Consider the following 16054-nt stretch of genomic DNA (forward strand, 5'->3'; position numbering starts at 1 on the left):
TAAGCTTAATAATTAGTGATGATTTTACTGTAACAGAAACAATTATCCCATTAAGAAGGAATAATCATTTATTCAGTTATAAATTATATTAATTTAATAAAAATAATATGTTTTTCAGATAATAAATGAATATGAAATAAATATAATCAAATAAAAACCACAGACAAAGGCCTAAAAACCAATAAATGAAGTTATAAAGGCAGAATTATTATACAACCTATAAGTTAGAAACTGTTGTATCACTAGGAGGAATAGGTAAATAAAGAATGTCCCTCCGGCAGAAACTGGACTACCGCATTGATGTATGCTGTGTGACCAAGGGTTCACACATAGAACACCTGTAATGTATGTAAGTAAAACTTGAATAGTTTCGGAATAATTTCATATGTTTCTTTTTTTCATATTTGTCTTCTTTTCTTTACTATAAGGCTTCGAAACCCTGGAGGGAATTATGAATAACCCTTTATATCAAGGGCTGTCAGCAAGATTATTAATAAAAAAAATAGTAGATTTATTAGACCTAAACTAATAAATCCACATTATGATATGTTTTTAATACAAAATATTATTATATTAGATAAACTTATATAATATTATTACATGCAAAAGAAAGTATTTTTACATAACAATTTCCTTAAACGGTCACTTAAAAATTTTTTTTATTTGTTTGTCTGTTTCTTTGTCTAAGTAATATATATTGGTTACAAATTAATTTGCACATTTCTTTTTTAAATTGCTGGTAAAAGGATAGTTAATCAGAAGTGTAATGAAATGCAATTAATATTAAAAAAATATGAATACTTGATAGAATTGACATAAGGAATTTGTAAGGAAAGAATAAAGCCTAATTACTAATAAGTAATGTTGTGAAAATAATACTACATCATTTCTACACAATAAGAAAAAAGAACCTTTGAGCAAACTCTTTTATTTTACTGGCATTAACAAATAGATATAATTGTATATTAATATTAGGGCTATTAGCAAGAGTATCAGTTAAGATAATTAGATTTTGGAGCCAAAATCACTTAAAATACAAATCTAAGAAATCTAATCCCAAAATCGAAAAGAAAAAATTATGCATACTGTAACTGCGATTTATAAAAAAATTTTGTTTTAATTACTATACATCATTGTAAAATTGCTAGTAAAAATATTAAATCAAAAGTGTCACTTAGGTGTAAATGCTGATGATTCAATATATTTATATCATAATTAATGACATAAATAAAATTAAGACATTTAATGAAATGTGAATGACATTTAATGAAATTTAAAAAAAAAAACTTAACAATTCAATGAAACTAGTCATCATCATAGCAAAGAGATATTGGAGAGTCTGAATACAAGAATTTTTGAATGCATAATGGTATGTTCCACACATTTGTGAAATCCTTAATTCACATGTACTTCATGTATTGTGCTGAATGAATAATAATTTGCGTGCATCTAAAACAACAGACAATTCAACCAATCTCAATAGGCTCATTAAAGGAATGCATTTACAATGAAATTGAAGCAGCACACAAAACAGAACAATATTTGTTATCTAAAAGAAAACACTGGAAAGAGATCCAGGAAAGTTGAGAGCACTTTAGTCATAAATTCGGTAAGTAATCAGTGGCTTAACACGGACTTAAAACAGATCATGACTATTAAGCAAAACAGGTAAATCATATTAAAATTCCATCAACAAATGCAAGCCAGATCTTCACAGCAGGTATTACGTATGTTGAACACTTATTATCATGCCCAGAACTTCACCCAGAATCTCAGACAAGCCGTGACATTTTCAAATTATATTGAAATGGTAGAAACATGATTTCTCTGTGAAATATTCATGCTTCTTAGGGTCTAACACAATTCACTGATATATATTTTGCATTTGTTCTCTTATGTTTTTTGTTCTTGTTTATATTGTTCATATATTTTATTGTTTATCTTCCTATTTATGTCACTCTTTCTCATGTTGCCTGTATTATTTACATATTCATTTCCAAATAAAGACACAGGAGAAAAAAATAACATTAATCATAAAAAAACTACTTTAATAAGATGCTGCATTCAAAGAACCATCTTCACACCGAGGGTATTAGTCAGAATTCGATTGAGATGCTGCTAGAGTAAACCATAACTTATTTACATATGAAAACAAGTTGTAACTATTTTTGTATGTTGACATGCTATTTGCGATAATATGGAAATGTGATATTTTGATTACCAGTCACTGCTTATTTTAAACACAATCATAAAACTTCCAGTAACAAATCTAGATTAACTTAACATTTGTCAGCAGTCGTTATTTACAAACGAAACAAACACTACTGATAAATACATAGTATAACTTTAAAAAATTGTTTAAAAATAATGTAAGTAAAAGAGCATCACATTAATTTGCATTTTCCAATTAGTCATATGCTTCAACTAGGTTGTCTAAATAATGCTATTACAAAATTTAATCTTACTTCCCAATCTGGGTACTCATGCTCTAATAATGGGCCTTTATGTGTTCCAGGAATAGCAACTAGGCATCCATTTTGACGGTTCACTCTTTCCATAGCTGTCCATGCACAAACAACTTTATCTGCAGGCCTAAATGGAAAGTAATGCAAGTCTTGATGGAGTGGATGGCGAGAAGTAAGAGAGCCTGAACAAACATAATTTATTAGATACATTAGGCACCAAAAAATTAATGTAGGATATATAAATAACATAATTAAAAATTCGGACTTTAATAGCAATTTTTCATATAGAAAGTGTTATGTTACTTAATGGTTGGTTAGTCATTGCTCAGTCTTCCTTACAGCACAGGAGGAAAGATAAATAGTGGTATTAACATGATTTCATTATTTACATAATTTTTGGTCAAACAAATCATTTGTATTAATCAACCATAAAATATTTATAAATAAAATAAAAGAATTTTAATAAATTCAACATAAAACATTTATATTAAAGAATTAAATTTTTTTTATTTGGATGTGAAATTACATGAGGTGTTTCCTCTTTACAATTTAAAGTGGTGATAAAGCTCACTTAGTTTAAATGTAAATGTATAACTGCTTTCAAACTGGGAGCATTTTTCACATGATCCAGTAAAACTTGGAAACTTGGGCATTAATGTGTAAAATACAATGGAACTAATATTTATAAATAAAATATTAATTTTTTAAATAAATTTAACATAAAACATTTATATCAAAGAATAAAGTTTTTTTTTATTTGGATGTGAAATTACATGGGGTGCCTTTTCTTTATAACTTAAATTGGTTGCTAATGTCCACTTAGTTCAAATGTAAACGTATAACTATTTTAAAACTGGGAGCATTTTTCACTTGATCCTGCAAAGATTGGAAACTTGGGCGTTACTGTATGAAATACAATGGGAATAAACACCAGCACTCAACTCCACACCAATTTCCCATATAGGACATCCATGGGTTTGAGATAGTCATGGCTAGGTCCCTTTTCAAAGATGGCCCTTCGCAGAGCCCCCAGCTCATAACTCCAACGCCGCCAGGGTGAAGGCTGAGACTGATTAGCACCCTAAATCATCTCTAACAGAGTATAAAGTTATATCAGAATGAGAACATACAGTGTATCTGCTACATTTCAGATTTTCAAATCCATGATTTTTCATGACTAATTCCAAGATTTTTCTTGACTTAACGAATTTACTATTTTCTCCAACAAAAACACAACAATAAATTTAAAAAAGCATTATAATAACATTAATCACATTAAATTTAAAAACCAGAGTAAAGAAGAAGTTGAAGCAATATAAAATTGCACAAAAAAATACGAAAGCAAATAATTAATTTTTCTTTTTTTCTGCAGGATTATATTCAAAAGATACTTTTCTCGTTCATTAGAAAGGAAAGAAATACTCCTGATTTTTCTGTTCTCATTTCAGAATAAAAATAATTCGCCAATGACTGGCTTACCTCAGCTAGAATTTTAAATTGATAAAATAAAAAAAATTAATAATAATAAAATTCTGAAATCACAGAAGTTTAAAAGATAATTTGCTCTAGAAATGATATTTTTCCTTTAATTTTTTTTAAAAAAACACCATGATTTTTAAAGAACATGATAAAAAAATTTTATATTTAAATAAAATATGACTGTGAGTGAGGATTTTGTTACAAATTCAGATATTCGGTACACCGTGAAATTGGGTGGGGGGTACATTCCATTTAAAAAATTAGATTTTTCGGCAGCCTAAATCCATGACTTTCCCTGATTTTTTTTAAAAAAATAGTTAAAATCATGACATATCATGGCAAATTTTGTTCAATACTGAAATTCATGACTTTCCAGTTGCGTGAATACCCTGAACATAGAATTGAATACTTGTTACAATGGCAATTAGTGCAGTTAACACCTGCAATGAAGAGTTTTTCAGCTTTGTAGCTAACAAATGTTGTTGATTTCAAATTGAAATTAGATATTATATATTTGCATAATTTAAATTATAAATTATATGTCTGGCTACAATTAATAGAAAATTATACAGTTCAATACTAAACAGTTCAAAAATAACAGTTCTCATAAACTGACGTAAATAACTAGGTTTATGTTTTATAGAAAGAACTAAATGCTACATTATATTCTGCCATTGCTCAGCAATGGACAATATGTGATTTTTTCATTAGTTAACTGTTACTTTAACTTAAAGCTAATATGTAAAGATTTGCCTCAACTTTGTTCAAATTCTTAACTAAAACCTGTTTTGAAACATGCTCCTTATTCACAGAGAAACAAGTGGGGCTCGCTTGCTAAGGAACAGAACTAGTAGAATCTCTTTCCTGACTTCAAAGATCAGCAAAAATTGAAAGGAATATTTATATAGAAAATGATGTTCCGCCCATCACTCCTCAACCATTTCTACAAAACGGAATGTTAAAAAATCATGAAATAAATTAATTGATAAAAAAAAAACTTTTTCCTTCGAAACATTCTAAAATATACTCTTATTTTAATGAAAGATATTTAAATAATGCATATCCAAACTAAAAAATAAAAGACATATAACTGTAATAAAATTACAGCAAAATTGTGGAAAATTTCAAATTGGTATATACCTGGATCAGGAGGTTTATTTATAAGCATTGTGTGCATTGCTTTGATATTGGGACCACAAAAGCATTCAACATAATCGACAATCTGAAATTAAAGCAGATGATCTAGTAAGAACTTTAAAATAAAATCTATAATATAAAACCTAGAACATAAAAGAAAATTTAATAAAATGGCTAAAAAGATTAAGGTTTACATTTTAAGAGGCTGTAAGCATTAAAAAGTTTTACTTTATTGAAATTGTAATGAATTGATATATTTTAAATATATTATAGTCACTAATATATTAAATAATATTATTTTTAAAACGTGCTATACAAAGTCATTGCTCAATCAGAATTTAACGTAATTGTCTAAAATATCTATTCTCTTATATGGATTAACTGCTCTAACATGCTTGCTGTTAGTGCAGTTTAACAGCACTCTCAAAAAGGTTATGAGAGAAGCAGGAATTGCAACCAAAGGAAACAATTTTTATTTATTTATTCATATTCTAGCATATGCGGATGACACTGACATCATTGGGAAAACAAGACAAAACTTACAGAGAAACATTTCTAGCTCTTGAGACAATAGATAAAAACATGAGCATAACAATCAAATAAACCAAATATCTGCAAATAACTAAAAGAATCACCAATCTTGAGTTTTCTGAAGTAAATGATAACAGGTTAGGAAAAATCACAAAATTTAGATAACTTGGAACATTAATTAATGAAAAAACTGACAAATTTATGGAGAAATCAATAGTGGTGTTAAAATGGCAATCAGAAGTTTTTAACAGTTAAAAAAATAACAAAACACTTAAATCAATGCTTCTTAAATGAACAACAGAAATCAATATTTATAAAAATTTCATTCAACTATTTAACTTATATAGCTGTGAGAGGTGAACGTTTATTTAAATTATTATCGGCGTATGTAATTAGAAGATATACTGGGTGAGCACTTTGTAAACATGAACTAAAGAACAAATTTAAAGAACCATACACTTTTAACATCCTCAAATTTTATCTTTTTAGAGGACTTGAACACTTAAAGAGACTGGAAGACCCAGACACCTGATATTTAGCAAAGCTCTGAAGTGTCAAGAAAAGGTGACAACCCATTAGATGGTTTGACAAAGTCCTCAGAGTCCAGAGTGTCAGATGTCTTATATAACTGGAAATGGCTGATACTGACAGGGACCACCGTTATTCTTTATTTCAGGACATTAAAGTAGAATATCATGTATGCCACAAGTTTGAAAAATCCAAAACACTGAACATGCAAGACTTCCTCGAAATAACAAGAGGAAATAGATAAACAAATTGAAGAATTATTAAAGCATAACGTAATTAAATAAGCTCTTCTAGCTACTCCACTCCAGTAACTTTAGCTTTTTAAAAAGACAAAAATAAAAAAGTAGATTGCGTATAAAATTTAAATGCAATTATTATATCAAATGTAGAACCATTACCTTTGACAGAAACTTTGACAGATAAATTATGCAATCGTGTTTATTTTCCCTGGATATAGTTGCAGGTTTTTGGAACATAAAAATTCCCCCTAATGACACTGCAAAATTTGTCATTAACAACAGCTTATACGAATGCTTAAGATCGTCATTTCGGTTGAAGAATGCTGCCCCAAGTATCTTTCAAAGAACAATCCGCTGAATTTTCATTAAACATAAAGTTTCATTTGCTGCTAATTATTTTGATGATATAATTATTTTTTATAATAGTTTTTAATTTTAAGTGAAAGAATAGAAAGTTGTATGGAAGAAGAATAGTATTTATTAGTGAAAGACTGACATCAATAAATACATAACTTTGAACTAAACTGACAAAGAATCAGAAAAACTATTAAATTTTATTTTTAAAAAAAAGTCTGCAGCATATTGAGTATTAAATTAGTAACATCGCGTTAAATTTCTTTCTTGTTAACAAAAATATGTTTTTTTATAATTCATATTAGTTTTAAATATTGATTGCATGTTAAGATTGCAAATCTTATTCTTTTCATTTTAATTATGCTTCTAACATAGATTTTAAACATAAGGTTTTAACATAAAGTTTTAGAAATAAATATTTTTTTTAAATATTAATCATTTTTTTAATTACTTGTTACTTTTAATTAAATAAGGATATTTTGATGTTTGTTTACATTAAAGACTAATTATTCAGAAAAAATCTATTTTCTGGACTTGCCAATTCCGGATATGGGATTTTCTACTGTATATATATATCTACACATATGCACACACACACATATATATACATATACACATACTAAGATTTTCAATTATTTAAGAATGCCTGAAAAAATCAATGATTAAGAAAAAATACATACAAGACTTGTTCGAAAAGTAAGTACTGTTCTGGAAAAACTCACATAAAATTTTTTTTCTTTGAAGAAGCAAGATTTATATTCCCATGGGAGAGCATTTTGGAAACTATTTTACTTCATAGTTACCCCAATTGTTTAGACATTTGACAAAGTAGGAAACCAGTATTACCCTACCCTCTTCAAAGAAAGATGTCGAGAAATTTCTCTGTTATATTTCTACAAATTATAAAAACTTAATGTATACAATGTATCTAATATTATTTTTATCTAATATTAGGGATTTTTTCATATCATCAAACAACACTGAATACCGAAAAATAATTTCATGCATTTATATCTCTAACTGTACATCAGAGATAATATTATCAGTGCAGCAAACCATAACATTCTTATTTCTCTTGTTGAAAGATTCTGAAGTGAATAAGCAATTACCAAACTCAAGAGTCAGAATTAGCGCATTATTTTTCAAATCTGTTTGGTACAAACCTTTGCAGGTCCGTCAATGGTGGCAATGAGAATGTCCCAAGGGCCAATCTTTAAGAATTATGTATTAGTACTAATATTTAAACAATTTAAATAAAAATGTGAGAAATTTAAATAGAAATTAAAAAAAATTTTAGGATACACATGTTAGCACAAACAGTACTTCATCAGAGAATACGCAGACATGTCTCCTGATGAAGTACTGTTTGTGCTAACATGTGTATCTTTAAGATTTGTTTACTTTTTATTTAAATTTCTCACATTTTTATTTAAATTCTTTTCGTAAGACAATTTTGGTTTTAGCTGCTTAATAGCACTTTTCAATTTTTACTTATTTTACTTAAATTCTGGTCTTCATTTCTGTTTAATTTAATTTTCATATTTATATTAGACACTAATATTCAAACTAGCCATTACGAATATTAGCTAATTTATCTTTTTAGCCACACTTTCAAATGCTAAAGTATGCTTCAATATATTGATGTAATTTCAATCAAAGGGCATATATTTTCTCTGCAATTTTCAGTGTACTTAATTTCTAAGTGGAAATAATCGAGCATCACACACTTTACAAAATTGCAAATGTTTGATTATTTCCTAACATTTATTAAATTAAGAAAAGCATAAAAAGTTGAAGGTTTAAAGAACCAAATCGTAAAAATTTTTGAAAATGACAAACTGGCTCGCATAAACATATCTTAATAATTTCTCATGTTTAAATAAGCCAATTTTTCATTCAAAACCATTTTGAATATGTGTATAAATTAAGTTCTCCAGAAAAGATGGTCTCCTAAAAGTAATGAAGTAGTAAATACATTTTGAAAGTAGTAGCGTTTAAAAAAAAACCAGTTGTAATAAAATACATTTGTAATAAAATAGTTGTAGTTAACTGAAGAATAATGAAATTTTTCCAATCACTGATCAAACTACTGTTCTTTTTACTATTGAAAATAATTTTAATATCATAAAAAAAACTAAATGCCCACATATGTGGCCTAAGGTGTAAAGAGTTTAAAAATATTTAAATAGCATAATTTAAAAAAAATTTTTATAGTTTATTGGAACCTGTTTTGACTTGTTTTAGATGGACAAAATTGTAACCTTAATAAAATAAAAAAGATGGACAAATACCTGAGGTAAAGAACAGTAATCAAACAATACTTCATCAAAAATGAAATCCTGAATTTTATTTATAACTCTTTCATTAGGTCTTGTTTTGCTAAAAGTGACATCTCTCATTACTGTTAGTCCTGGAATATTTACTTTTCCATCACAAATATCTTTAAAACGCTGCCTGAAAACAAAAATTGCCCTTTATAAAGTATTAACATAAAAGCAGTTTTACAAAAAAATATGTATATCATTTGTAATAGTGAAACTAAGTGAAAAATTTTGAAAATTTTAAGTGCAAAAAATTAATATCAAGATGATATAAATAATATTATTAATATTAATTGATATCAATTTATGTAGCATACAAGCTTCGTATTTAACATAATTTTTTTGAAATAAGATTTATAATTTAATTACCTACCCATGAAGGATATCACACCTTTATAGTAAATAATTTAAGAAAAATTTTAGTTTTTACTAGAATCGCGATGTTGCATTTTTGAATCGCTTGAATATGAATCACGATATGGATTTTAAAAACATGTGAATACGAATCATAAAACGTTGCTATTAAATCAAGTGAAAATAAGAAAATTGTGATGTTTGATATTACAAATGCATGATTTTCAATTTATAAATTCCTTATATCTATTATAATGCGAACAAAATTTTAAATTTTGCTTTTGGAATAAAGGAAAAAATATAATAAATTATGATTATATATACATGTTAATGTATTTTAGAAAACCATAAAAGGTTTACAATCCAAATAAATTAAGCAATAAGTGTAATGAGCTATGATTAAATTATATTACACAATTTTTTTTTTTTATAAATAAGTAATATATTATAATTTAGCAAAATGTTTTTTTTTAAATCATGCACTTTATTCACGTACTTATTGTACTTGGCATTTTTTTCCCGCTTTTAATTCATTTTTTTCACGTATTTAATTCATTTATACTAGATTTTATTCACAAAAATCAGATTGCTGAAATATGTTTTACTTCATGCCATTTTGTATAAAAGGCTAGAAAGTTAAATTTATAAGACAAGTTAATAATTTTTACAGAACAATTTGATTTGAACATTGCAAAGAAATTGATTAGAAATGATAAAAGTGAAAAAATCCATTGCATGGGTATAATGATGTGCTTTTTCAAATGAGCTCAATCTGAAAAAATATGGGTTATTCTGGGAGGTGCCACCTCGGCAAAACTTGAGTAAAAGTGGATATGGTCTAATGGAGAAAATCGCTTTGAGGAATTGCCATATTACATTTGGCTCCCATTTTAGTTAAGGTTGTGATACAGCCATGTTTGATGCTTTATTTGTTAGTTTTTAACTTAGATCGCTCTATTATTTTATTAATTCACGACTTTTGATACCAATTTATGATTAATGAGACAGATAATATCAATAAATTTTCTTGTATTTTTGTATATTTCGTTGGTTATCATTATTCTTCTTATCATTATTATTCTAAATTAAAAACTTAAAATTAAAAGTGAATTCATGTTAGAAGCAAATCCTGCAATCTCATTAAGCACCTAGGAATGAAAATTTCAATATTTCTAAAAAGAGAAGCAAAGAAGCGTAGGTTTTTCATCAAAATCTCAGTAGAACCTTGAATCACACTACCTTGAATCACATTAAGATTGCATGTTACTTCCATAACTGATCATAAGATCAAAAGTAACTGAGGTGTTCTATTTTTTATAGTCTGTTAATCCAAAGGAAAAAAAATTATCCAAACATTACACTATAGCATTATGATAAACCCAATGCGCTTTATAATCTCTAAGTAATTAAAAACAAACTATTTAAAAAGCAAAGTAGTAAGCCCATAAAATTGCATTTGAAGCTGTATCCTGCCTTTTAGAGCAAATCAAATTATTTCATGTAATAAGAAAGAAAAACAGTACAAATTAGGTAACAAAACATTTTCCAAATTTACCAGTTGTATAAGTGCTAGAGAGTAAAAGAACAAGAAAACTAGTACCTGTAAATTTCAAGAGACTCTTCTGATACAAGCTGTGGCACAACAATAAAACCATTTTCTTCATAAAATAACCGTTGTCCTCTAGACAACCTACTGCAGTTATTTGTATAACGGAAAGATTTAGATTCATTTGGCTTTCTTGTTTGCGAATAATTGCTTTTTTGAACAATTGCCTGGAAAAGAAAAATAACAATTGAAACCTTTTTTTCAAAAGAAAAAAAACTAGCTTGATTCAAAAAATAAGAACCAATCTTTTTATTATTTTACCCCCATTCAGATTTTTTTTTTCTTTTTAAGCTTACGTTTAGAATACTGCAAATAAAGCTAATACCTATTTGTATTTGATAAAACTGGCTACTCAGAGAAATAGTTGTTGAAAAGAATAGTAACTTGACTTTGTAGCTAGCATATTAAGGTCCTAGAAACTATCCTAATTGAAACTATCCTAAGAGAACGTTTTTTAATGAAATTAATTGTTTAGAGTCATTGGTTCCATTGATACAATAAACCTATTGGCATTTTAAGTTAAAATTCAACACTTCTGCATGACAGAAAATATTTTTTTCCAGGTTCCTCTTTTCTGTTATTCTTTTTAACTAGGCTATAAAACTATTGTACAGAATTTTATCTAAAAACCAGAACTTCTAAAATGTTATTCCTAACTCAACATAATTCATAAAAAAATATGTGTGTGCTATTATTTTGAATTAATACTCTTATACCTCAAATAATAAATTATTTCTCCACAGCTCTCAAAATTTGAGAAATTTCACTATAAACATTTTATTATTATGCCACTAGTTGAATTAGAGGTTTCTTAATTTATATAAAAAAATTTATAAAAAATTATGATGCTATTTTCTTTGTTATTAAAACTAAAATTTCATGACTTATTCTGTTTTGAAAAGTAATATGTAGAAGTTCGAAATAAGTTTCTGGCTAAATAAATTCATTTAAGAATAGTGATATTTCTTTTTTTATTCTTTAAATTAGGAGTGCACAACCTGCGACCCACAGGCCATATGTAGTTTTCAGACTGTTGGATTGCAGCCCGTGAGAGCTTTTGAACACGAATTTTTTTTCCCATGAAAATTAAGAAAATGTCAAACCATTTTAATCACACGTTTGATTCATCACATTTTGTCACACTCAACTTGCATAGAATTCATTGTAAATCAATGTTGTTTCTCATTTACTTTTTCAGCAGTTATTACTACGAGATTCTGATTGCGTTTTAATAAGATATTACAATGTACAAATTTTGAATCTGAGTAATCCCTTTTCGAATCTCTTTATTTTTTCCGATTTCATGGTGAATCCAAGTGACATTTAAATAGACTTTTTTTTAATATTAATAACAACCAACTGCCCTGTGGTTTTCAAAATCCTGATACATTTATTATGTATCAACTTGTGAGTTAGAAATCATTTGCATTTAATTAATCACATTTTGACGTGCTTTACTTGAGCCGATTTCGTAGGAAATCTGAATGATTTTCCTTTCCTTTTTTAAAGGCAGTTACTGCTACGCCTTTTGACATGACTTTGAAAATCCTATACTTTTACTACCTTTTTATTACGACATGAGAGTTTCAAATCGCACATTTAATCAATCTCTTTTTAATGCATTCTATTTTTGTCCCATTTCATCGTAAATCCTAGTTTCCAAAAGAATTTCTAGAAGGAACTCGAATAGGCAGCACTTCAGCAAAAAATGTATGAACCAAATTTTTATTTAGATATTTCTGTCTACATAAGCGTTAGATTTTTCTCTAAAATAATATTGAACAATACATCAACTCAACGCTAAAACAAAAAGTTACTTTGCAGGGGGAAAAACACTAAAGATCATAAAATTATGTTCAAAAATGCAATTCAAAATTTCCTTTATGTAATTCCAAATTAACTCGATCTAATTGTAGCCAAATAAGAAAGATTAAATATTGCATTTTACATTAATCAAATAATTCTTTTGCTACCAATCGGAATTTGCCGCATAATTGCTACTTATTAATATATAAGATTTTTTTTGAAATATAGAAAAAACACAATTTTTTCTAACAAACAATCGTTTAAATGTTTTCCATTTTGGAATTACTTTTGGGTTTATCATAATGCCAATCATGATAAACTGCCAATGGAAGCTTGAAATCTACCAGACAGTCATGTTGTTAGCAAATGAGGATTACTGTCAGTATTTCAAAATGATTTTAATCAACTGTTTTCAAATTTAATATTTTTGAGATTAATAAATTAGAATTTCATCTAAAAACTTAGTCATCATTTTTAAAAATACTACACTTCAGTCAGTGCCAGATTACCCATTAGGCCAGACTAGGACATGGCCTGGGGCACCCAATCATTAGGGGCCCCCTTAAAATGGATTTTTTGAAAATAAATTTAAAAAAATTAAGATAAACAATGATTTTTTTAAAAAAAAATAATAATTTCAAATATATATAAATAAAATACGATAATTTTTTTACATAATGTTTATCATATTTATTTCTTGCTTATTTTAGTTATTATTTACAGTAAAATTTAATTTATTATTATTTATTTTTATTTTAAATGTGCTTTCTTAAATGAAAAGATATATAAATACTTTTATATTTGAATAAATAAAAAAATATACGGAAAAAAAAATTAACAAAAACAAGTAACAAAATTTAAATTTCAGATAAGTGAAACTCCAAGAAAAGTTTGTTATAATATAAATTAAATATAAAAATTTACAGACTTCTGTAAATCAACAGTCTTCTGCTAATTTGCAGAATTCTGTAAATTGGCATAAGAATCACATACTTGTTATAAAAGTTGATGACATTGTTTGGCGATAAATTTCTATCTAAAGAAAATGGGTATAACGGATGGTAAAATAATTGAAATTAGTAAAATGTAAGAATAAATTCTAGCTTATCTTTAAAATTTCCCGATTTTTCCGCGTTATTATCTAAATTTTCCAGGTTTTTTCCAGCATAATAAAATTTCCAGGCGATTCCAGGTTTAGCAGGTCGGTGGCCAGCCACCAATTCTGCGACGTACATTTTTAAAAAGATGGTTCAGGTATTTTTCATTTGCCTAATTTTAGATGTTTGAAAAATTTCTTTGTTTTTGTGCAACTTACATCAATAGATTTCGATCATCATCCTTAATATTAATCAAAAAAGTAAGTTTTAAAAGATTTAATAATACGCAGCTTACAGTACTTAATGACCACTTCTTAATATTAGAAATCATATAATTTTATTGAAATGCATTAAACTTAATAGAAAATACCTTATCTATACCAGTTTAAAAACATCACAGAAAGGACAGCTTGAAAGACATAACTCGTAGCTATCCTCGTACAAATTTCTACTTATTTCTATTAAAAGATTAAAGCAAGTTTAAAATTTATTTAGTGTCTTGGCCAACATATATCGATGCAAAAGTATTACCTCTCTAATGGTAAGGAAAATTTTTCATACTATGAGCTAGGGCAGAATTATCGTCAAGTATTGGCAGTTTACAAGCAGCGGTGCAGGAGAAACTAACAAGAGTCATCACAAAAGGACACAAAAAAGGCATAACTCGTAGCCACCCTCGGATAAACCTCTGCTTGTCATTTTAAAAAAATTAGCAAGTTTAAAATCAATTTAGCACTTTGGCAAATTGTAGTTGGTGCCTTTCAAGTTGGTCCCCTATTCCAACTTTTTTTTGTTTTTGATAGTAAGTTTTTAAAAAATTGGAGACATTTTCAGCACAGAAACTGGGGATATTCCTATATCGTGATCTGTCGTGCCAACTTCAATCGCCAAGATGCCAAATAAATTTTGCCAATTAAACTTGCAATTTTCGTTGAAAAGAACAAGTAGATGTTTGCCCAAAGGTGGCTACGAGTTATACCTTTCGAGTTGGTCCTATTGTGTGATGTTTTATTTAATTTCTCACTGGCCGCTGCATAGTATTTGCCAAGACTTGGTGATTGTCCTGCCACAGATCTAGATATGAAAATCTCCCAAACTGTACGTAAATCTTTACGAAATACACTCGACGTCCAAAAGTTACCTACTTTATAATTTACCCGATATTATAACATTGATGGAAAAAATGTATAGTAAGCAATTGGAATGATTTAAAAGTGCTACACATTACCTTCATAGGATTTTGCATTCCAAATAAAAGCATTTCAGGTGCTGATTTATCAGGATTCAAATGACGATAAATAGTTTTTAATCGATCTTCTGCCATCTTTATCTTTTTAAACTGCCAAAATAAACCTTCAGTAAGTTTATGCATCTTATTAAGGATCATATTTTACACAATAAAAACAAATTTGCTAAATGCATCGGAATTAAAAAAAATGAAACAAATACCTCTGTAAAATATTCTTACTACAACAAACAGATATATTCCACTCTATTATACTATTGACACTTCTGGAAATGTCTTCATCACATACAGAAAGAAATAATAATAAGTTCACTTCAAAACAACTTTATATGTAAAACAATATATTTTATCTCAACAATGATAAGGAATGACGCAATACTGTTTTTCCTTAAAATATCGGATTGATTAAAGGAATTGATAAAAATATCAGATGATTTTTGAGTACAACAGGAAAGTAAACAACAAAACGAAACTTGTCTTTTCAATTCTAGTGCCGTAGATATAAGGAACCCGTAAGAGGAAGTGAAGGTTCTATCTTACCGGTGGCAGCAGATAAACCATTTTTGTGGTTTATCTCATTATTGGCGTCAAACAACTATTTTTATTATCATTTTTTATAGAGAGTGTTTAGTTGTAATAAGTTCTGATAAAGAATATAACAATATAATAAAATATTAAAATGGATAATAAATTTTTTTTTTTTAACTTAGAAGTTAATAAAACTTTTTCCTCAATTCAGAAATATGTTTTAATTCAGTTTAATGAGTGTTAGCCATAAATTTGATAATTTAACTTCACAACTCTAAACTACTGACAAAGCCTTTAGTAATATGCACTTTTATGCAGAGCTGCCATCTAGTGACAGTAAAACTCTACAGAAATATAGAACAC

The 16054-nt window shown here is 27.5% G+C and overlaps 1 protein-coding gene across 1 annotated transcript in view; it reads right to left on the reverse strand.

Moving 5' to 3' along the window:
* The window catches only part of LOC107455720 (phytanoyl-CoA dioxygenase, peroxisomal), a 41160-nt gene extending 25370 nt beyond the window's left edge, over positions 1–15790 (reverse strand). The window contains exons 1-6 of the mRNA XM_016073387.4: positions 15367–15790; positions 15146–15256; positions 11009–11181; positions 9025–9187; positions 5085–5166; positions 2466–2647 (exon numbers count right to left, since the gene is read on the reverse strand). Coding sequence (XP_015928873.1) covers positions 2466–2647; positions 5085–5166; positions 9025–9187; positions 11009–11181; positions 15146–15241 — 696 coding nt within the window. The 5' untranslated portion in view covers positions 15242–15256; positions 15367–15790. The remainder of the gene's footprint in view (positions 1–2465; positions 2648–5084; positions 5167–9024; positions 9188–11008; positions 11182–15145; positions 15257–15366) is intronic.
* Between the last annotated feature and the right edge of the window lie 264 nt (positions 15791–16054).

Source organism: Parasteatoda tepidariorum, chromosome 11 (genome assembly GCF_982258835.1).
Source record: "Parasteatoda tepidariorum strain Cologne lab strain chromosome 11, Ptep-v5.0, whole genome shotgun sequence".
In the NCBI taxonomy this organism is placed as follows: Eukaryota; Metazoa; Arthropoda; class Arachnida; order Araneae; family Theridiidae; genus Parasteatoda; species Parasteatoda tepidariorum.